We start from the raw sequence: 23,339 nt of genomic DNA, 5'->3' as shown, positions 1-23,339 counted from the left end.
ATTTGGACCATCAACCTTAGCTCATGAAAATTGCCATTTGAAAGCAAATGTTTCACATTAAAGGTCTGGCCCCTACAGTAGTAAGATAGTAGCAACCTAAATATAGTGTTTAGAAGCACCTCTTCTGTTTCCTTTTTATTTTTTATAGGAGACATTAGCCTAGATAATCACAACAGTTCCTCTTGTAAAAATTCAGAAGATCCATGCAACTAGCCTGTAAATAAATCTCCAATCACTTTCCTTCAAACAGATCAGTCATCCCCCCAAAATCTTGTTTGTGAAACACTGGGACAGTAACTCAGAGAAAGGCTTTACCTGGAAGGCAGGTGATACATAAAGCTAGACCTCCAGAAGGACCTGAGGATGTTAGCCAAATCTCCTCTTTAAACAGTTTAGGAAAACACATTCAGTTGGCACGTGCACAGTTCCAGGTTAATTCCAGTACCTGGAAAAACACTAGCACCAACTACAGTTGAAAACTGAATTATTTTTAAATGCAACCACCTGAAGAATACTTAAATGATGCTTTACACAACTTGAGGCTTTAACTTCCAGTTAGCACCACTTTACCATGTTTCTCAACTACTAACAACCCTCAGATTCACCATTAATTCAGTCCTTATTAGCTGACCACACCTCTCAAATATTATCCCCACTAAGTCACCTCGAATAATTACAGAGTAAGAAATAGACAACTTCCTTGTTTGCTTCAAAATTACCCTAAATGTTCAAATAACTTCAAATAGGGAATGCAAACGGATAAATTCTACTAGACCCTTTCTAGTACTTCTCTAAACGCTTAAGGGGTTAAGTTTTAAGTAGGAAATAATTCAGAAATAAGCCCTACCCTGAAACATTATAATTTACATCCAGGGCTGTTAAGTGAATTTAATCAGTCCCAAATCCAAGCAGACTGGATTCTGATCAACATTACCCTGATTTAATACCACATTATTTCTTATAATTTAGAACTGAAACCAATATGCTAACATGCTCATTACAACTTTGTTCAACTCTTCAATTACATCCTTCTGCAAAAGGTTGTAAGAATTAACCATTACATGGTTACAAGTCACTTCATTAGTCCTAAATTAATAACACCTGGTTTCCAATGGATTTATGACTTGCAATTGATTAGCTCTGATTGAAGCTCTTCTCACAATTGTAACACACAGGGGCTCTCTGTGCTGAGAAGTCTGCTAGATGAGACAGGAACTCGGAAGTGGTTTTTCTTTAGTTAGGTCACTAGCCACACATAGGGTTCTCACAAGGGAATTCGAATGTCATTACCTTTAATGTTTGTGCACCTCTGCCACATTCAAGCAAAATAAGCCATCCAGTTCAAAGACACAGGGGAAAGCAACCTAAATATATTAACCTCAGATTTATTTATTTTTTTTTTTTTAAGAAACAAAGCAAACAGAAGACTGACTACTATGCTAAGATCAGGTGATCCTAAAACCAGAAATCAAGTTTTCACATATCTACGGATTCCTTTTATAATGAGAAAAAGGAAGAATGTACCATGATCAGGAATACTTCTTTGACCTTTTTCAAATGGCTCGTCAGCAAAGTTGTCCAACCATTGCTATACTGCTATAAGTCAACATTTATACATAAACAAGTGAATTCTAACAGCACAGAGGCATTTGACATGTAACAAAGCAAGAAAAGGTAGCTCCGCAGGATAGAAGGTTCAAGTCAGAAAGTAAATTTGTCTTCAGCTCAAGAGCTAACATACTACATTTAATAAAACAAACACGCGATATGTACACAGTGACACTTAATTCCTAATCCTAATATATCTGATAACCTATGCAAAATTTATAAAGTGCTTCATGGAGGGAAGACCACATTATACCCATTTTACAAATTATTGAGTCATGGAAAGATTAAGCACCTTTCTCAGGGTCATAGAGCAGGTTACTAGCTGAAGTGGAAAAAACACTCAGGGCAGCCAAATCACAGTACTGCATCCTCTTAGTTAAGACAGCCTTCCTTCTCTTAATGGAAAAAAAAAATAAAAAAAAGGACACTGACTCTTTGCTAGTACATTGCTTACATAAAAAGTCAGCAAGCACTCTGTATTTTCCTTCAGGCAAAAGGAGCAGTCCTAACGAAAACGTTCAATCCATTTTATTCCATTTAAAAAACTGTTGCATACAAGATTAGTCAGGTTTGCAGTACTTCTTGACTTGCAAAAACAAAAGTGAACAGAATTAAAATCTAATTTCACAGTCAATTTAAAAAAATTAATTTCCAATTTTTCTACACTGATGTAAACACACTTCAAAGATGTCAATTACAATGCCTTTACAGATATTCCGTGTCCTTCTATTTCTTTTCAATCCCAAATTGGGTTTATTGGCACAAGCAAGTTCATGTCAAAGGAAACCATACATGAGATACCTGTGCTTTTTAAATAGTTACTTTTAAAATGTTAACACTGTTTTTACTTAATACTAAAGGCCGTTGAAAAGAACTCTTTCCCTTAACCCACAATAATTTTAAACAGAAAAATATTTCCTGTTTAAACATTGACACAAATTACGTGACAAATTTAGTTATGAAACTGCAGTTATATTGTTTAAACTTTTTATACTTCACAGAAGAAATGTGGAGATTTAAGAACTCAGCTACTATACCAAACATGCACATAAATTTCTTAGCTAGATATCTAGAACAAATATTCTGCATCAAAAGCAGCCAGGTATGCACATGGCAATCAAAAGTCACAGCAGGTTTCCAAAATCTGCTTTTTTCAAACACATCTGACCTCTATGCAAATAATTTACTGTGTGATACCACACAGATGTTCACAACCACCTACTTTCCCCCTTCAACACTGCAAGCATTAACAGAGGATAATTTTTGTCATTTATGTATTTGGGAAATAATATGCAGATTGTTACTTGAAAATACTTCAAATAATATTGCACAAATAAATATATTTTTTGCTTATTTTGATGATCTGCAAACCACCTGAATTAAAAATTCAGGACAACAGAATTGTGAAAGTTTGAAAAAAATATCTAGAAAGGTGCTTCTCTAAATTATTAGAATTAAAAAGTGTTTTTTTCTTGTGAAGCAGTTAGATGTCCTGTTTGTTTTGCAAGTTAGGAACATTGAAAAAAACAAGGTCATACAATGCCATTCTCATTTTTTGATATAAAAATACGAAGGCATTTAAATGCCTGAAGTAACAATAAAAATACAATTTTGCTGATTTTTACCATGAAAATGTATGTTACTTTTTAAGCTTAGGGATTTTTTTTCAAATAGCCTTTATTATATCAAATAAAGTAAGGATTCTATTTATACAGAAAGACTCAAGTAATAAAATGGAGCCCATATTCCTTAAGACAAGATGCATTCACGCCTCTCCCACTGGAGAGATTGGTTCAACAATTTTACAGTTAAACAGAATTAATTCTACTCTCAAAAATCCATTGACCTTAAGCTTTTAACAAACATTTTCAACTGCAGAGTGTATTGTCAATATTTACAAATTCTTAAAATTATATTTCACTAGAACAGCCTTTATTTGCTGTATTAATATTTCCTTGCAAATGTATGCTTATCCATATCAAAGAAGAAGAAACAGCTGCTACTCACAGGAAATCTCTGGGGTCCTACGGCAGGTCTTGGCTGGGCTGGAACTGGCAGCAAGGGCACTGAAACAAGAAGCACCTTTTAACACCATTTGTTTTACCTAACAGTTGTTGCTGTTATTTCCAAAAGTGGTTGCAGTAAGAAGCCACGATTAAAATCCGCTACATTTACCCTCGCATGTCACAGCTCCTACGATTAACTTTAAGCAACCATTCCCTCCCCCACAACATGCAACAGGGCAATTAGGATTCTCCTAGTTCATTTACATAATTTGATTCTGCATTCTCCAGAACGAGATTGCTTCTTGCTTCAGGAAGGAAAAAAAAAAACAGTATGTATTCAGCCAAAGGTATGTCTCAGACAAAGCTGACACGGACTCTTAACAATAATCTCATGTTTCAAACAGGAGGACACGTAATTAACTCACCTTCTCAACTTAGTGCCCCTCGTTTCCTAAGTATCTCCCAGTCTCACCACCTACTTCCCATAGCAAACACTGGCATCAGAAAAGCTATCTGGCATAAATCACTGTTCACGGAAGGGTAAAAGGAGGCAGGTAGCAGCAATTAAGAGCAAGCGAGATCCTCTTAATGTGGCTTTGTCACTATAATGCTGCATGCAACTGCAGTCATAGTTTGTGTAATCGCAACTGCTGATCTCAGAAGGTAGACTTCTATTTCGTAAAGATGAAAAATAACAACACTCTTCCTGAAAAATAACTTCTCCAAAATTAGGAGTTCGGAGACTAACATGGATGACATGTTCACGTAACTTTTTTCTGTCTGTTTTCTTGAAATGCAATGTCCCAAAACAACCACTTAAAATGATGGCATAATGCACAAATTAACTACAGCCAGATCACCCTGGGAACTCAATCTTTATGAGAATCCCCAGCACTAAGTCTAGTAACAGATTTTCCATTTTTCCTTGTTTGTTTTTTTTTCTTTTTTTTTTTTTTTTAATTTTTTTTAATTTTTAATCTTTGGATTGTCTGAACGGTTAGAAGTACAAATATGTCCATTTTAGACAAAAGGTCTGCAGAAGTTAAATAAAGCATTTCAATTAAACAGCACCAAATGAGTTTGTTCATTTATCAAAAACTTTAAGGCTATTTTTCTTCAATCTGTGCTTAGCATTTGAAAATAGGGAAAATGTTTCCCACACAGGGTTAAACACTGACTTTGTAGACAACTGCATGATACTTGAGAGCAGGAAAGGTGTTAAGAGATGTACCCTTCTCCCTTAACTAGCTCTATTTCACAACACAATTTTCTAATATACCTCAAAAAAATTCCTTTTTCTTCAGTAACACAGGCACAAGAGCTAATGCATTAGCAACTATTTTTAGCTCATGTTCATGTCTGCCTTCTATCCACTGTTAATTACCTGCAGTTTACTGCTTCATGGGCTGAAGTGGTAAACTACGTGCACCAATCTTTCAGCTCTGAAGGACTGTGTGCAAACTTCTGATCAGGTTACATGAGAAAATTAGTCAGTCTCATTGTGGTTTCTAATGAACATCTGTCAGTATTGCACAGCCATGACCACTTAAAAAAATTGACAGCATGCTCTTGACAGACCAAGGACTAAAATAGCTCAGGTCAGAGAGCCAAGTCTGAGAAAAATCACATAAGGTGGGAAATGCAGAGAAACTTCATCCATACAGCGCAGTCGTGTCTATTTCAGTATCCTGCCTGTGGCAGGAGCATATAGAGAGTTATATATTTTTAAACAAACTAATTTAATACCCATGAAAGATAGTTCAAACTCAGCACCCTTTCAGTCCTTGGACACCTGCTGAAGCAGCAAAGAATTCTCAAATAAGCATTCGTTACTTCAACATGAAATCTTCCACAGGTTTGAAAGGTATATTTCAAACATAACATGTTGTTCAATGCTATTTTAAGAGGATTAATTTGATTTTAGCTGTAAATTTCAAGGCTATACCTGAAAAGATGGAGCAGCAATTCCCACATTAATGATTTAGAAGAATTATAATTTTTCCCAGGATGCGAGTTTTTAAAAAGGTATGGCACACTAATCCACTGAGCTGCCACAAACTGCTCATCAGTAATTCCTGTCAATTTTGGCAGCACCACAGTATCCTTGAAATAGTTATTTGTGGTGTAAACATCAAGGGGAAAAAACATTCAATACCTAAATCACAGCCTGTACTAGTATTTCATAGTGTGTCTACTTGCATTTTGTTGTCCTCCCATATTTGTAAATTGATCCAACTCAAATTTGGACATGCACTCAGCCAAAAATCTCCTCTTACAACTCAAAACTAATTTACAAAATGGGACACACAGAAAAGAGAAAATTTTGACAGGTAATCAACAGAAAGACATGGGATTCAAATGCCACAAAAGGCACAGCTGAAGACTAACTGAACACTATCTGCAGCAGGTGTGAACAGACACTCATATAACCATTAAGGTTTCTGACAGACTGAGTCCTTCTTAATCATTTATGAAGCTTCAAAGACTAAAAAAATATTAGAAATTTGTTTGAAAAAATGACTTGACAGAAAGCAACTACTGGGTGGGTTTTTTTGAACCTAGATACAAGGAGATTTGCCACTGAGACAAAGAAATAAGCCAATAAAAGGATTCTTCAAGAGTGTTTCAACTCACTTTCAGGCTGAAGTAGCTGGCTACAGAAGACCTCATATATGCTATTTTATTCAAATGAAAATTTCATGAAAATTTACAGGTTTTAGTCTATTTTAGAAAATACTGATATACTGAATGCATTTCAAGATGAACTCAGGCCAAAAGGATGTTGAGAAGGAATATTTCTATGATTCGCAAGTTAGAACAAATGCCCTTAGTGCAGACAATTGAAATTATGTGGACTTATTCCTGCCATAAAATTAGAGAGGTAAAAAATGCCAGTCTACCTGAAAACACGACAGCACACCATTAAAAATAAGGGAATCTACGTGTCTGTATCATGCACTTCCAGACACGGCATTTTGACTTCCAGGCATCACATTCTAAACAACAGAATCCAAATAAACTTTGTATCTGACTCTATTCTCTGATATGTAAAAAAGCCTTGTATCTGGAAATAGATTTTGTTGAGAAGGGGCAGGATATCATCAAGAACATGAAATTACTCTCATCTCCTTCATAGTTCCCGTTACCCTTAAATAAATGCTGCTGCGTGACAAACATGCTGGTGTTGTGAGCTACCAATTAAACTCAGCAAGATTTTTTAAGAGGAAGTTTAGAACTGTTATCTCTGCTCTGGAATTTCTGTCTACCATTTGCATGCCTACACTGAAAATGCTTAAAAATTCATCTGAAAATGCTTAAAAATTCAGCTGTTATGATTTTAGAATTATGCTCATCTTCCCTGAAGAATATAACCTGATGCCCTACATATTTTCCTTCAGTGTGTAAATGTATACTTTCATTTAACATAACTCTACTACTGTTTGATGAGATAGCCACTTCTAACAGCCACTGCAGAAGACTGACTGCTCACTAATTAAGAAGCTAGATTTAAATCAGTAGAATTTTAACAATTGCACTGAACAGTATGCTGCACACCTAGCAGCAGAAATATTCTGTAGTCTTGCAGAGGATCCTTTCAGTAAAACAGATGGCACTAAGTTATTTCATATGAAAAACATTTCATATGAACCCTTTGCCAAGACCTTTCTCACTGCCACACAGGTCTTCTACCATTTTAAAACAGATCACTTTGGGGCTGTTCGTTCTGAGAGGATGACTACTAGTCAAGGAATGTGCACACAAAGTCAGCAAGTGTAAATTATAAAAATAAAAGGAAAAAAACCCATACAGCAGCCTACAAATCCAATATTGAAGATCTATTAACGTGCAGGTATGCAATTTGGTTAAAATTAGGTTCAAATTAGGCAAATTAATAGAGAAAGAAAAGACTATGTCCAAGATAAAGCAAGGTCTCTAGCATGCCAAACATACTTATCACTGACACTGTGGTAAGACTGAGACAAGACTGAAGCACCTTAATTACATGACAAAGCAACTCATACGAAAGAAAGACGACGCACTGCTGTACTTCTGACATTGGGCAAAAACAAAAATCCCAGTAGCCATTACTAGCATTAGGAAGAAATCTGTTCACATAGGTGAAGGAGATGCATCAATTGTTTCACTGGGAGAGAACAGGCATCTAGAATAGCCTAAAAACTATTTTTGCTTTTCATAAAGCAAGAACTGTTGCTTTGGAAATGTTAGTCAAATGCACAGAAGGCATACATCCAAGACTAAAGGATCTTTTGGACTGCTTCCAGATAATCTGTCCTGATGCATAATTTGATGGGAAGCACTGATTTTATTAGACAGGAAAAAGTGAAATAATCTCTATGAAGCAGCTACTGTGAACCCATCTGTGAGAAGCCTAACAGATTTCTATCAACTGGCAATATCCTACCCTGCCAAATTCCTACCTTTCAGTGGGCAAATAAATGAAGCAAAGATAACACTGGCTCAGAGTTCTGCTGATTCAAAGGAGGGAAAAAATACAGAAAACCTAATGGTAAATACACATCCGCTTGTTTTGTTTCGTCTAGTTCCAACTGAATCACGAGTCAGAGATATATAGGTGCTTTTTCTTTATCCTCTTGGAAATTAAACACTTCCCAAATAAGTAGTAATATTAACAGCTCTGTTTGCTGAGAGCTGCTCTAAGAACTGTAGCCCAAAGGGTGCTTGTATTGAGTTACAGAAAGAGCGTGTACTTGCAGGCTCTGAATCAAATAATCATACATGTGGAACTGAAAGGAGAACTGAAAGCATGTATCTTGTCAAGTGAGGACTGCAGCTTGTACCTTTCACACAGCATTTACAGTTCAAGGACTGTCTTTGTGTATTCTCACTGAACTAGGTGGGCGGTCATTCTGTGACTGCTTGGCTGAACCTAGAATGATGTGGGGAATTCTGAACTGCAGCATCAATTCTAAACCTAGTATTAAAAACCAACATCCCGCTACTTTTAAAAACATTCTCTTTTCAGTTTTATTGTTCTTTAAAGGCTTTCAAACAGTAATGATAAAAAAGTGGAAAAGACTTTACTACTCCTGTTGTTGGATTGCACTCAGCTGAAGTGTATCACTGTCTTTTTTTTTGTACAAGTTTCTTTTTCACATCTTATTTCTGGCAAAATATTTAAGGAAAAAAATATTAGCCCAAAGCACATTTCCATCAAGAGATAAACAAGGAAACTGTTGCTTCCTTGGCAAAGAGCAAGATGCCTCATACGCTAATGACTGAGAATGTGTTCAGAAAGCTCACCTTGTACAGGCGTCACTACCGTCCCCTTGAAATGTGGGTTTATGTGTATGTTCTTCGGTTGCTGAGGTGTCACTGGTGGTGGAGTCATCATTATTCTAGGTGTTTCTATCTGAGGGGGCATATGTAGCCCTGGAGGAGGAGAAGAATGATGCTGATGCTGTAAAGGAAGCAGAGATTGTAACTGTTGCTGCTGCTGCTGCTGTTGTTGTTGCTGCTGTTGCTGCTGCTGTTGTTGCTGCTGCTGCTGGTGCTGGAACAGACTCCTAACAGGTTGCTGGTGTGTTGGAATTAACCTCTGTGAATGAGTCTAAAGTCAGACAAAAGAATAAAGTCAATAGGCTTTAAAGTTCAAATAACCTGACATAAACCAGAACAAAATTAAGACACCTTTGGAGAACTGAGGCCAAGCATGAATGGAAAAAAACTTTCCTATAACATTAAATCAAGTGGAACTGTTAAGATCCATTAGCACAGGAAAGCAAAGGAACAATCAGTTAAGAACAATAATGTGAAGAAGATGGCAAAGTGCAAGAAAAAGATAAAATTTGCAACTGAGTATGAGTAGTGCACAGGGTGCACATAGAGAATGTTACCAGAACACATTCATTTTTTCATGTACTTCTAACAGTGAAACTACCTAATCTCATAGGTTAAGGTTCTGTATATGCCAATGGAAACTGCCATCAACCACAATACGATGCACTGAAATATGAGGCCCAGTATCATCAAGCTGCTTTACAGATACCTTGAAAGGTACTTTTCATAACAAAAAGAAGTCTCTTGTTCAGAACTCTCAAACATGAATAGCCAATATCTTTTAAATAAAATAAATCAAGATTTTCTTCAGACATGTTCATTTTTCTGGTTCTGAACTCATTGATACTATGGGTCAGCCCTAGGCCAGTAACTTTCAAATCGTAGTGCACGAAGAGTCCCAAGCACACAACCTTTTAGTAACAAGGATGTGACATCTGTTTTTTTTTTTCCCCAGCAGCCACATACATCAAGCAAAGCAGCTACAAAGCATGCACAAGATATTATGAGTACAGAAATGTTTACAACATTTAAGATCAAAATAAGTAGCAAAGACTCCAGCAGTATAGAAAAAATGATTCCACCTTCACTGTTTTAAAACATTCCACTGCAGGGCTCTCAATCATGGAGCCAGCCACCAACTCCTGCTAGCGATCAGCACCTAGAGTTACTGCTGTCAGAAAAAGTCCCCACTGTTTAATACAGATAACCTTGTCCTGCAAAGGCATTCACAAGCTTTGTTCTATAATCTCAGCTTCCAGTACACTGTAAGACAGTTAAAACAAGTAAATCTGGGATACCTCTGGATCCTAAACCCACTTAGTTTCAGGACAGAAAAAGTAAAGTCTTCTATTCTGAGATACAGAACACAGGCACAAAAGCAAAAAAAAGTGAAGTTGAATTTAATCTGAAAACCTAAGAAACTGATTTATCTAGCAGTGATTACTTTCCTTCATTTCTATTTGCCTCCACAGTAGTATGGTAGGAATAAACAGATTTTAAAAATAAAAACTAAAATTAAGGAAGTGTCAGCAAAAAAAAAAATAGTTTAATAGAAACCCAAGAATTATTTCACAGAACTGTTTTTTTTTGTTTTGTTTTGTTTTTTAAAGAAATAGTAATGGGAACATATTCAGTCCCACATGTTGCACGTAGAGGACTTCTCAAAGGAATTATCTTACTCCTCCACGTGTATGCAAGGCAATAGAAAGCCTGATTATATGCACAAGTCAAAATCTGCTTTTCATTTGGAGGCCTTGAGCTTCCTCAAATTGAAGCTGGTAGCAGGACTAATCCCATACTTTTATCATCATCACCTTACACAAAGCCCACCTTGCCTAACAGTGCCCTGAAAGAGTAAAATGGGAATGTTGGAATACCCATATTCCACCTTCATAATGATTCACGACTTGGAATGCCTTTCATCATAATTCCTTGCAAGTACAATCAAAGAATACTAAGGGTTAAAAGGTACCATTGTCGATGGCTGGTTTGGCAGCAGTGCAGGCCTATGATCCTTCATTCTTCCCCTATCATTATTGTCTCTCCTTTGTTCTCCCATTCCATGGCACATGACTGAGCCTCCTCTTCGCCCTCCTCTCCTTGAGCCATACCGTCCTTGTTTAAGCTGCCTTTCCCTTTCTTCAAATTCAAGTAATGCTGCTTTGGCTTCTGCAGAAAGTTCTGTTAAAAAAGAAAAAAATATTTTAGTTTCAAGCTGAAAACACAGGAAATACCATGAAAAACACTAAAACTACACAAGCATCCCTGCAACTTAACAAAATTTGCAGGCACTTTGATCTCCTTTAGGTGGCATGTTAACATTTCATTAAAGACACCTTCAACAGCAAAAACCACGCAGATACTTGTGTCTGGTGCACAGGCAAAAACTGGCAGGTGAATGAAACAAACATGAACAAAAAGGTTTGTTTTTCCTCTCACTTAGCCACAGAAATGTCAGGCAGCAAAATGAAAGCCCAGGCAAACTCTACTGTCAAGGATATGTTGAGTCTTCCATAAAAACAGATTTTACCCACCAGAATGTTTTGCACACGGGCGTATTCCAAAGAAGGACTTGCCGGTCGATGAGGTGTTTTTTGCAGTAACTGCTTGTTATTTTCTCTCATGTACGCGGCTGAAGAACCAACTGTGCTTCACAAGTGATAATGCTACTTGGAGCACACTTTAAACTGTGTGCTCAGCTCAAGTCAAATACATAACCACTAACACCCACCCAATCCACACGACAGGCAGACACCAGAGAACAGATGGCACCCCACAAAAACTGCCAAGTTTGTTTGAAATCTGGGACAATGCTGATAAAATTAAGAGAAAACTATGTAGTTACAGACCCAGGTAATCGAGTTACTTGTAAAGAAAATCCAAAGCAGAATTCAGCAAGCACTGTGGCACTAGCAGCAGTGCCACTCACCAGGTTTTGGTTATTTAAGGGGGTAAACTTGAACCCAGACTTGCAGCTGAGCGTTTTGCCATGTGCCAGCCACATCCCTTGTTACCTCTGAACTGACTTATGCAGTTAACAGTAAAAAATTAAACTAGTCTACAAGAAACACGTTCCTGACCTATAAAAACATATTTTGAATTCATATGAATAACAATTAGTGCAAGAATTCTGTTTTTCCATTAAAATGAAGTCTGCTCATAAAGGAATCCGGATACAGAGACCAATTTTTCAGGACAGATTGGTTACCTTCTAATACTACAAGTAAAAGCTACAACATTTGAAGATCAATAAAATACTTCTCATTTCACAGCACTCCTAAGGCAGCTACAAGACACTATGAAACCTCTGTGCAGCTACACATCCTCCATCAGGAATATATAATTACAGAAATAGAAAATTATTAACATTTCTTGCCAGTGCAATAGCCAAAGCTACTGAAAGAACACCTTAAATATCTTTATAAGTAATCTCAGTCAGTCTTTGAAGCTGAGGATTGACAAAAGGGCACAGAAGGGTAAGAACAGCATAGTCCTGCTGCCGCAATTGTTCTTACCTGGCTACCTGCAGGTACTACCTGCACAACGGAGCTGCAAGCTGTCAATTTGCATGTCCCACTTTTCAGAGGTGTTCAACACCTAGAGAAAACTGGTGCTTCTTGGTTCTTGAAAGAAAAGCTTAGAACTTGCTGACAATCCAAGAACACAGCAAACATGACAGACTGCCTAAAATCCCAGTATCTGTCCTACAGTTTACTATTCCATTTCTGCATGTTGGTGTTATGTTTCTCTGCCTCCCTTCATCTCCCCTCTCTGACACTGGAATTAAGTGACATAAAAGCTCAAGTTACAATTGCATCAGATGTTCTTACAAGATGCTACTTCTGCCCTACTACTGCCTCAGGAGATCAGCAGAGCCCCAGACGATCAGGAAAACCTCTTACTTGGCATACTTTCCTAACATTCCCTAAAGTCTTTGTATGGAATTAAATGTGCACACTGTGTATTAGCAAGGAAAATTAAGATAACCATCCTCTCATCCAATGCAATCTAAAGCACTGGATGTGCCTAGAACAGTCACCCTATCCTGTCAGGGATGGAAAAAGCTAGGTTAATGGAAAAAACAGAGCTCTTATTCCAAGCCTCCTTTCCATCCATGCCTGAAGCAACTTCACAGGTTTACAAGTGTGAAAGGGCTGACACTGGCTGTTAGTTGGTCTGCAGGAATGAACGTTCACTGACTACCATATACATAGTCAGAAATAATGCCACTGCACTGCAAAGCAACAGCTCTCCTTCCTTTAACCAGAGGGGATCCAAATCCTGCAGAGCCATCCTGGGCATGTTGCCAGTTGGAAAGTTTTCTCTTATTTCACCAAGAACAGGACAAGCAGGATTTTTTTTTTTCCTGCTATTTTCCACACTACAATCCTGAACTCATGTTAGTTTGGAAAGCAATGTTCAGTCATTGCAGCAAGTACCTATCACTATTCATTCAAAACACTGTTAAACAGCTTAAAAGTCACACGTGAGGAAAGCAAACACCCAGGAACACTGCTAGGCTTCCTACAAGACCATGTCTGAGTCTCTCAACCTCTTTAGCACACACTGGAGGACACTGAGTAGAAACAATGTTAGAAGGAAGAATGGGTTGCCCCAAACAAAACTGCTTCAGAGAGTGATGCTGATTACGCTCTGGGAAGGGATGAGAGCATCCTGGTCAAAGTCAGCCTCAATGACCTTACACACATATGTACATTTCACTCTTCAAAATGAAGACTAAAATTATTTTCCTTCTCATTTTACACAAAAGTTCACACAGAATCACACAGAATTTTCTAGGTTGGAAGAGACCTCAAGATCATCGAGTCCAACCTCTGACCTAACGCTAGCAGTCCCCACTAAACCATTTCCCTAAGCTCTACATCTAAACGTCTTTTGAAGACTTCCAGGGATGGTGACTCCACCACTTCCCTGGGCAGCCTGTTCCAGTGCCTCACAACCCTTTCAGTGAAGAAGTTCTTCCTAACATCTAACCTAAAACTCCCCTGGCTCAACTTAAGCCCATTCCCCCTCGTCCTGTCACCAAGCACGTGGGAGAACAGGCCAACCCCCACCTCGCTACAGCCTCCCTTGAGGTACCTATAGAGAGCGATAAGGTCGCCCCTGAGCCTCCTCTTCTCCAGGCTGAACAAGCCCAGCTCCCTCAGCCGCTCCTCGTAGGACTTGTTCTCCAGGCCCCTCACCAGCTTCGTCGCCCTTCTCTGCACCCGCTCAAGCACCTCGATGTCCTTCTTGTAGCGAGGGGCCCAAAACTGAACACAGTACTCGAGGTGCGGCCTCACCAGAGCTGAGTACAGGGGGTCGATCACCTCCCTAGCCCTGCTGGTCACGCTGTTCCTAATACAAGCCAGGATGCCGTTGGCCTTCTTGGCCACCTGAGCACACTGCTGGCTCACATTCAGCCGACTATCCACCATCACTCCCAGGTCCTTCTCTGCCTGGCAGCTCTCCAACCATTCCTCTCCCAGCCTTGTAGTTCTCAAACTTTTAAAGGCAGTGTCTTCAAATCAGAGCCACTGTATCCAGTTTTGCACACCGTTCCACTGTACCAGATGAAAACTTTGAACTTGGAAAAAAACATCCAACCCAAAACATAATCCCCGTGAATTCATGACAGTAAGCACCATTACATAGACAGCACATCTCTGACCACAGAAGTACATTATAAACACTTGGTTGGAAGACAAAGGAATATGCTTGATGTGTTAATGTAATTTTATATTTCGCCCCACAACATGCTGCTAAACAAAACAGTGTACCTGTCAAGAATTTTGCTCACACACAAAATTGAAGGTTTAGAACCTCAGAGACAGGCTACAAAAGTGAAGACTCCTGCAGGGAACCAAACTCATTCTCCATGAAAACCCCAAGCTCTTTACATTGCTATCCATCACCATGCAGCAAAGCACAGACAGCTCAGTTATGAGGTGGGCTGTTTATCCCATTGCAGAGCATTGTGCCACACATGCAAAGACCTAGGAGAAAAAAATAGCATGGAAGAGGGTTCTGGAGGGAGGAGAGCAAGGAAATGTCTTCCTTGAAAACATCAGATGTTTGACTAGAAAGGAAGTTAGAGAAAGAGGAAGAGATCATCGTTCCCTCTCTAGTCTCTTCCAAAGCACACCCAGGGATTCCCATGATAAGGCCACTGCTTCTCCCTGGTTGTGAGCTTGTGTGCATCGTCACCAACACACGCTGGGCCAGGCTGGATGCAGCCCTGTCCCCCCTTGTCCACCAGCTCCTGCCTGAGCCAGCCCTGAACAAAGGTCTCTGCTGCTACACCTGCCCTGGGCAGCTCCTTGTGAGCACAGCAGTTCAGGTGCTTCAGAACCCAGGAATCCCTGTTGTTCTGGGTAAGGCACAGATTTACAACATGAATCACATCCCACAACACCCATAAAAAAAATACACATTCACATATATATGCACATGTGCCATCTGAATTGGGAGGGGTAGTAACTCTTCTCCCATTTTATTTTTTCTCCCCATTATCCAGACTTATAACATGGTTACATCTTGGTCTTTTGCACACAGCGCAACAGGGTAACAGTGAAACCACCCACCTTAATTTCCTAGTCCTGCCTGAAATCTCAGCCACTAGGTATCAGCAAACGTAAACTAAGCGGAACATAACAGGAAATAATTGCACATACATGAACCATTGTTATCAGCTTGCAAGGGAGTCTGCCTAAGTGTAGGGTTTTGTTTGCTTTTTTGTTTTTAATTAGCTACAGAGAGAACAATTCAGTTTGGCAATGCCAAAGTCTTTTCTTTTTCTTCGTATTTCTTTATGAGTAGATCCACAGCCTAATTACAACACCAACTCGACAACAATTCAATCACCTCCACTGAAAGTTACACGTTTCTCGTCAAAAATGATAAACTCAGCACCTCTAGAAAAATCAATTGCATGGATGTCCTACAACCCCTCTCCTTTAAATTCCTTATAGCACTGCTGTATCTTGGATAACAGAATATTTAGGAAAAATCTCAGCTACATTTATGCGAATACACTGTATTTTTGCATGGTTTTACCAGCACACACTTGCTCTAATCTTGACTGTACAGTTCTCTCACATGCACACATTTAATGCAGTGAATCAGCAATTATTTTTCTAGTGTCTCTAAGTGTCAAGATTAATTTCACTATCCCTGGTAATAAAATGGTTTCAAATGACATCTTTAATCAGCAAGTAAGAATGCACTCCTCCAATAGAGACAAGCTGTCACAAAAGGTCACCAAAATGTGACAGGATGGAAATTACGTTTGTAACTTCAACTGAAATGTTAATTTCTCTATAAGTGTTTTCCCAACTATGTTCAGATTTTAAAGTAAGGAGATGTAGCTCTCCAATGAAGTTTCATTTTTAAACCAGTAGTGTCTAAAAACCTATTCTATAATCTCAAAAGCTGATATTTATAGGCAAGGTATTTTTGCTGTTTAACTTTCCACCAGGCAATAAGTCATCTGGTCTCTTACCAAGAAAATAACATAGGAAACTAGATTAAATAGAAATCTTTTCACAACAGCAAGATTTTTGCAAGGACCAGCTAGAAAAGCTGTTTACAGATTCACCTACATTTGCATCACCTTTTACATCAAAGCAACATCCCTGATCACCCTCAGAAGTCAGTCTTGTTCTGATCACTGTTCTAATAACATCCGAGCTCTGTGGTACAGTTTCTCATTGCCTAGTCTCGTTTTTACGTTACAATGCTGAGTAAACCCATAGATATATGAAAATGCGTGGAACTGTCATTTACCTTGTAATTACATGCTGAGATTTAGCTATTCCAACACGTTTTTAAATGATCCTGTTTTGTAAGACCACCAGCACCTTTTGTATAAACAGGATAAAGTCTGTACATGGCATGTACAGACACAGTTTTATGGTTGAAAACACATTTTGAATGCATCTCTGCTAAAATATCCCTTGCCCATATAGATTATTTTTGTGTCTGAACCGTTCTAGATGGTTCCCTTCAGGCTTATTTTAGTCAGTATCAATACCTGCTTATAAAAAAAAAAAAAAAAGTCAACTGAAGGCCTACAATACACACTTTGCCTGAAACTGCAAGAACTATACAATAAATACAAAAACCAGATTTAAAAGACCTTGATTCAAAGTAATGCGCTGATGTGTCTCAGAGCACAACAGGAATACTGCTGTGAAAGGCTGGTTCAGCCTTTGCAGCTGACTCCTTGTTGCTCATGAATAAGTCCTCATAGCCACACCACCTTTATTCTAGATGTAAGGCTCCTCATTTTTCACATGTACAGTAAAAGCCCAAACTGTACAAGCAAATTAGAGGAGGAGGAAGAGAAGCAACTCAGAGAAAAATCCTTAGAAATGATGCCCATTTTAAGGCAAACCTTTTCAGGAAAAGGGAAAATTTGATCAGGACAGGTCCTGGCAATCTAGATAGGTGCTCCAGGAATGTAATTTCAAAATGCCCTGTTGCCCCCAAAAACACTGTCTCACCGGGAAAGAAAGCAGAAGCACCCAGCTACCAAGTATGGGCTGCATGGGACCCATCTTACAGAAATCACGTGTGAGGAACTCACGCCTACAGCCAGGCAAAGCTTAAAAATATCATCAAAAGCTATCTTCTCCCAGTGATATCTGGCAATTAGCCAAAACTAAGTGACAATGTGCCTTCATTACCAGTTCATACCTTGCATACCTTGATTCTCTTCAAAAGATCTGACCTTTTAATTTGATACTTCGGCTCAACACCGAAACTATGAGAATAGCACACCCTTCTAAAAGCAAATCTTAACTTCTATTCATCTCACTATCACCATTTTAACTTGATTTTTTTTTTTTGAGCATTACCACACTACTGTAAGCACATCATGAAGGGCAACATGGGTATCCTCAGTAGGACAAGTACATGTCAGAGAGTTTTAAAAACTCCAGGATCAAGTAAATACTCAAGTACCCAAGACACACAACCGGTCTTGAACTCTCCGATGGTCTTGAGCTCTCAAAAAAACAAACCAGTACTGTGCTATTTACAAACTAAAACAGGGCAGTTGCAAGATAGTTCAATATCTACTGCGTCTTCTGGAAATAAGTGTCAAATTCATTAGTCACAGAGCTTATGTTACACTACTCCCATACGAAGTAAACCTACTCTTTTAGATGCTACCTAATAGAATCAAGTCAGTAGGAGACACTCCCACAGTTCCACGTTAGAAAACCTGAAAGGAGAACACGGGGTTCTATGTTTTTCTAACACCATAAGCACATTTGCAGATCAGCAAGTTGCAACTTCTCTAGGCCAATCCAACAGGGGGAACACGATAGGTTTGTAACACACTCACATTCCTAAGTGGAAAAATTGAAAAAATACAGGTATTTTACAGTGGAACAAAAGTAACAAGATCTGTGTTACAAAGTGAAAATCTTCCAGGCAATAAAGTCTAAAGGAATTCCTTAAATTGCATTCCACCACAATAAGCAGTGAAACAAAGATCAGACAGCTGCTGTTTCAAAACATGAAAGCTTTTAAAGACACCACACAACCGCCAGTGAACAAACACTGTGCTAGTTTTCAAAATACTGTAAGCTTTAACATTACCACCAAGGAGACAGACACTACAAATGACTTTGGACAATTTGTGTATAGGCCAGTCTAAGTTATAAAAAGGGTATTCTATCTTTTGCCATCGAACTCATTCCTAGAAGTTCTAGAAAGCCTCTTTTAGCTTATTTTATTATAGCTCTTCACCATAGTCCACAGAATCTCACCTAAAGTTTCTGGAATGTTTCTCCTTTCTCTTGTCACATCTGAGAGCCTAATTATCGTTCCTTCTTTCCGTTCAGTTTTGAAACGTAATCGTCCAGACTCTTCATCATCATCCTCCTCTTCATCAGATTCCTCTTTTGTCTGGTCTTGAAGTTCCAGAGATTCAATAGCTGCCTGAATCACAAAATACAGAGGATATGCAAACTGAAAAATCTACTTTCTTGTGATCAGTGAGATTCAGAAGACAATGCATTTTTAAATGCCCCTTTGTACAAATTTTACTGGTATTATGTATTATAGAAACTCAATGAATATTAAAGCTTTAGCAACTTAAATATACATATACAATTTATTATATGTTCTGCATCTCTGTAACATCTACTAGAAAAGCTTACTTTGACACAACAGTCTAGGGCAGGGGTAATCTGCAATCAGGACCACCACCTGATTAGCATCTGCTTTTGCACACAGAGTGACATTCCACCACTGAATTGACTGAGATGCAAGCCTGGGACACAACCCAATTCACGTAATCCAAACACTAAATCATTTTTTTTTTTTTAATTTGCTAAAAACTGTCAGTAGTACGTTGTAGAAAAAAATACAGATAACCTCACATTTCTCAATTTTATTCCTCCAGGTACACATAATTGTACTTGTCTTCACTTTTTCCACTCCTTGACTATTTCCCAGTTTTAATTCAGCAAATGATGAAGAGGAAAGGATTGCATAAAATTTGAATATACTAAACTTGTATATTGGAATGCTATTCCCTTGTCCTCATTTACTTTCCAATTCTCTCTGTAACAGAGAACATTTATTCAAATGAAAATTCCCAAATGAAAATGGATTCCTCACCTTCAAATTAAAATATATAAATAAATGTCATTGCCCTGTGCTGGCAAGATAAAATTAATGCTCCGAATGTTACACAAGTTATATTTGATTTCTAGAATTGAAAATTAGAAATGTTCTAATACAGTATGATTTTCCATAAAATATTTGGTTACTGTAGATTTGGCTTTTTTTTTTTTGTAGAAGCCTACTTGCTCATTTCTTAGAGCCTGCACATGCAATCTAATTCTTCGTAAAGCTGCTAAATAGATCAGAACTTCTATGTTGCTTGAGGACAGTTAAAAAGTGAGTGAAATGTAACACGCAAGAAATACTTTAATCTTCTAATTAACCAGATCAGTGCAGTAATTTATATGAAAAAGGCAAAGCGTGTCAGTCATGTAGACAGATACTAAGTCAAACACCAAGAAAGAGAATAAATAGTAGAATAATAGAGACTGCAGATTTCCTCACAAAAACACAGGAAACAAGATATAGGAAGAGAGAGGATCTGGCAAGACAGTTTCAGCTTTAGAAGACAGCAAACTAAGAACTCAAGCTCAAAGCTTCAGCAGCTTCTACCTGGTAAAGACACAATCTGTGTGCTTAGTTACTGGGTTTAATGGGCTACTGATCCCACCTTGTTTTCAACCTGCCATCTCTTTATCTCAGATTGTATTGTACCCATTCTAAGCACATATCCAAGCATTGTACTTCCTGACTGTAAAAACGTTTAAAGATATAGCTAACATAATAGCCTAAGTTTACACAAAGCTTTAAGCATTACATCTGTTAGAGATATTTTATAAACACACTTTATCATCAAATAGCACAGTTAAAAACAACAGATAGGATCGCAGGCAAAGAAAATCCTTCAAGACTGAAAGAAATGCAAGCCTCAAAAGCAAACCCAAATTGAGAACAACTGGTCTGATTAACATATCCATGGAAAATCAAAGCACCTCAGAGGAAAGGCAGTTGAAACTTGTGGAACAAAGGAATCATGTTAGAAAGGGAAGATATGTTAACTTTGTTTAATAAAAACAAACAACAATTAAAAAGGGGGATATAGTGTGTTAGAATTTTACTTTCAAAAGAGAGACTCCCAGAAGGGAAAGGAGTAGCAAAACCTCCATCAAATCTGTTTTAAAATATCATAAAACACAATTTTACTGTTCTGATGCTCATCTTTAAGGATTCTCCCTTTAGGATCTCAATTTGGGAGTCTGAATCGAAGCAGCTGTTTTGTGACACAAGCTCTCACTGCTCTGAGCCTCTTGCTTTTACTTTAGAACATAAACCCCAGACACATCCATTTCCTACCTTTGTGCCTCTTTAAAGCTGTGCTGGGATTACACTTTTTACTCATCAAAGCCAGGTCTCAGTTACATAATTTTATCGATGAGTGCAAAACATACTCATGCAAGGCTCTATGTGCAGCTCAGACTACCGAATGGTTAATGTGGTCTGCACTGTCCTGAGAAATCTTGACGTGGTCTAATGAAATGCTACAGAAAATACCTATGGAAACTGCTGCCTTTCACTATTTATTTATTCTGGAGGAAAAAAAAACATTCTGAAAAAAAAATGCAAGTTGTTGCAGAGTACATGGTAACTTCTTTCCTGTTCAACATTAAGAAAATCTTGATTCAACTTCTCTACACCAGTGTAATTTTATTCTTCTTGCCACTTATATCAATTCTGTAGTCTTTTGGGTGTTATCTGACATTATTCACCAGCATAATGCTCATACCACCTATAACCAAACAACAGCCACGCAGGCGTTAAATATCAAAGACAAAAAAAATCAAAGGAGCTAACAAAAAAACAAGCACCAAGGAAAGGCAACGTTGAGAATGCTAACTGACCCATGTCCAAGTCTGATTATACGTATTATTGAGGGATTTATATTAGCTACGATGGAGACACAAACATGTCTGACAGCCAACCATATGTTCTCTACATATAGCTACAGGAAAGGTTATCTGAGCTGTGTAGGAGCATACACCCTTCCCCTGTGATTTGTACAATAGTTGTAGCATGCAAGACTTCTTTTTATCATCTATTCTATCCTTCAGCAAAACATGAGTTATTTTCCCAATATTACAGTATATAGATATATAGAAATATAGACAAAATTCATTCAGGAAAGGACACGAGCACAGGCACAGAATTAATAGTACTTAAAGGATTCTATTTAATACTAGCTAATCATGAATATCTCTGCATATACATCAACAGTCCTTGAACAGCCACTTGAGGTCACTGGACTAGTCAGCCAAGGCTTCTTAGCAGCTCTTCTCAAAGGGAGCTTAACATTTCCCATTATGACACCTTGTACTAAGCTATCAAAGAGCTTTACTGATTTTTCATTATGAGGAAAAAACAATGACCTTTCCCCTATCACAAGGTCAAAGTTTTCTGCCACACTCATTAGATAATTATGCCATAAATCCCAGTTATTCACCAGAACTCCCCATGCTGGGTTACGATCTGCTACAGAGCAAGAATGAGTGCTCCTGCCCAAACAGTTTACTATGCAGCTGCAGGACTGATAACAGACACAGAAAGCCCAAGGAAAGCAGGAGAAAACACTAATCAGTGTGATAAATGCTGATCTTAGCACAGGATCCTAAGCGTGGGACTGGCAAGCTATTGCCAGAGTGCTAAAACGCACAAACTAGGCTGAGTGTCATAAGGTTAAACCAGATCCTTTCCACATGGAACATTACAAATGAGAAACAAAGAACTTCTATGAAATCATTGGCCTATGGTAGCCTCCGATTTTTTGCTAACACCGAGGCAGCAGCAGTTGTTCAGTCCTAACAGATCAAGAGATAACAGGGCAGGTAAGATAACGTTACATCTGTTCCAAGGAAAAGTCCATTTCACAGATGCAAAATGGGAATAAAAAACAAATCAAAGAGTTCCAAAATATTTTTCTGAATGTTTAAAATTGGACTGTTCTGGTTTAAGCTTTTTCATCATTTACTTCCAGGCTGAAAGATCTTCAAACTTGAACAAAAGAACTAAAATGCATGAGTTTTGGTTAAACATAGATGGAATAATCTTATGACAAATGCACACATTGGCTTTTTTTGTCTACGTTTTATAAAAAAAAAAAAAAAAAAACCACAAGTGTGCAGGATTTCTTCATGAAATATGTTCCTGATCAAAGTCCTCGTCATTTCTTATCAGCACAAGCCAAGACACGGTTTAAATTTATACAATGAGAACCCCCCCACCATCATAGACTTCACAGAAGATTAGATCCAATATTAAAATGACAAAGAAATCGCGAATTTGATTTTAGGTGGTCACATTTTTTTGAATATATCATAGAAATAATTAGCGATATCATTCTCCTGAAAGTATTTTGGACATAACTCATGTAACTGACAGTTTTACCAAATCTATTTGCTGCTGAAACATATTGATATTGAGATTTTCTTTGTACCTTATAAAGGCAAAAACGTTTTCTAAAGCACTGCTAGGGTTTTCAAGGAAGCTCCACGAAGACTGTTATTAATACATAATCCAAGTTCTAAGCACCTTTTCAAATGAAATAACAAGTGAAAAACGATGCCCTGAAACTGATCTAGACAAGGATAAACTTTTCCTGTCCCTCCCTCCCACCTGAGTACCCCTAATACGTCTTTCTCCCTTTCCTGCTTCATCAGTTTCCCCCATCAAGTTCCAATCCTGTGGCCAGTCAGCTTTTCCCTTGACTTAAAAAAAAAATTTCTTCATGCAGTATAGTCAGATGCTCTATTTTTGTAATGTGGAAACTGCTTAAAA

General features: G+C 38.1%; 1 protein-coding gene across 7 annotated transcripts in view; it reads right to left on the bottom strand.

Moving 5' to 3' along the window:
- Positions 1-23,339, bottom strand: part of RBM33 (RNA binding motif protein 33) — a 100,034-nt gene that overhangs the window by 54,214 nt on the left and 22,481 nt on the right. For 6 of the 7 annotated variants that reach the window (XM_084511954.1, XM_084511956.1, XM_084511958.1 and 3 more), the window contains 4 exons: positions 18,710-18,881; positions 10,906-11,114; positions 8,898-9,204; positions 3,616-3,674 (listed from right to left, as the gene is read on the bottom strand). In XM_084511954.1, the coding sequence (XP_084368080.1) occupies positions 3,616-3,674; positions 8,898-9,204; positions 10,906-11,114; positions 18,710-18,881 (747 nt within the window). The remainder of the gene's footprint in view (positions 1-3,615; positions 3,675-8,897; positions 9,205-10,905; positions 11,115-18,709; positions 18,882-23,339) is intronic. The other variant, XM_084511957.1, reaches the window with a different exon arrangement.

Source organism: Aythya ferina, assembly GCF_964211825.1.
Source record: "Aythya ferina genome assembly, chromosome: 2".
Taxonomy (NCBI): Eukaryota; Metazoa; Chordata; class Aves; order Anseriformes; family Anatidae; genus Aythya; species Aythya ferina.
This window is presented reverse-complemented; position numbering and strand designations above follow the sequence as displayed.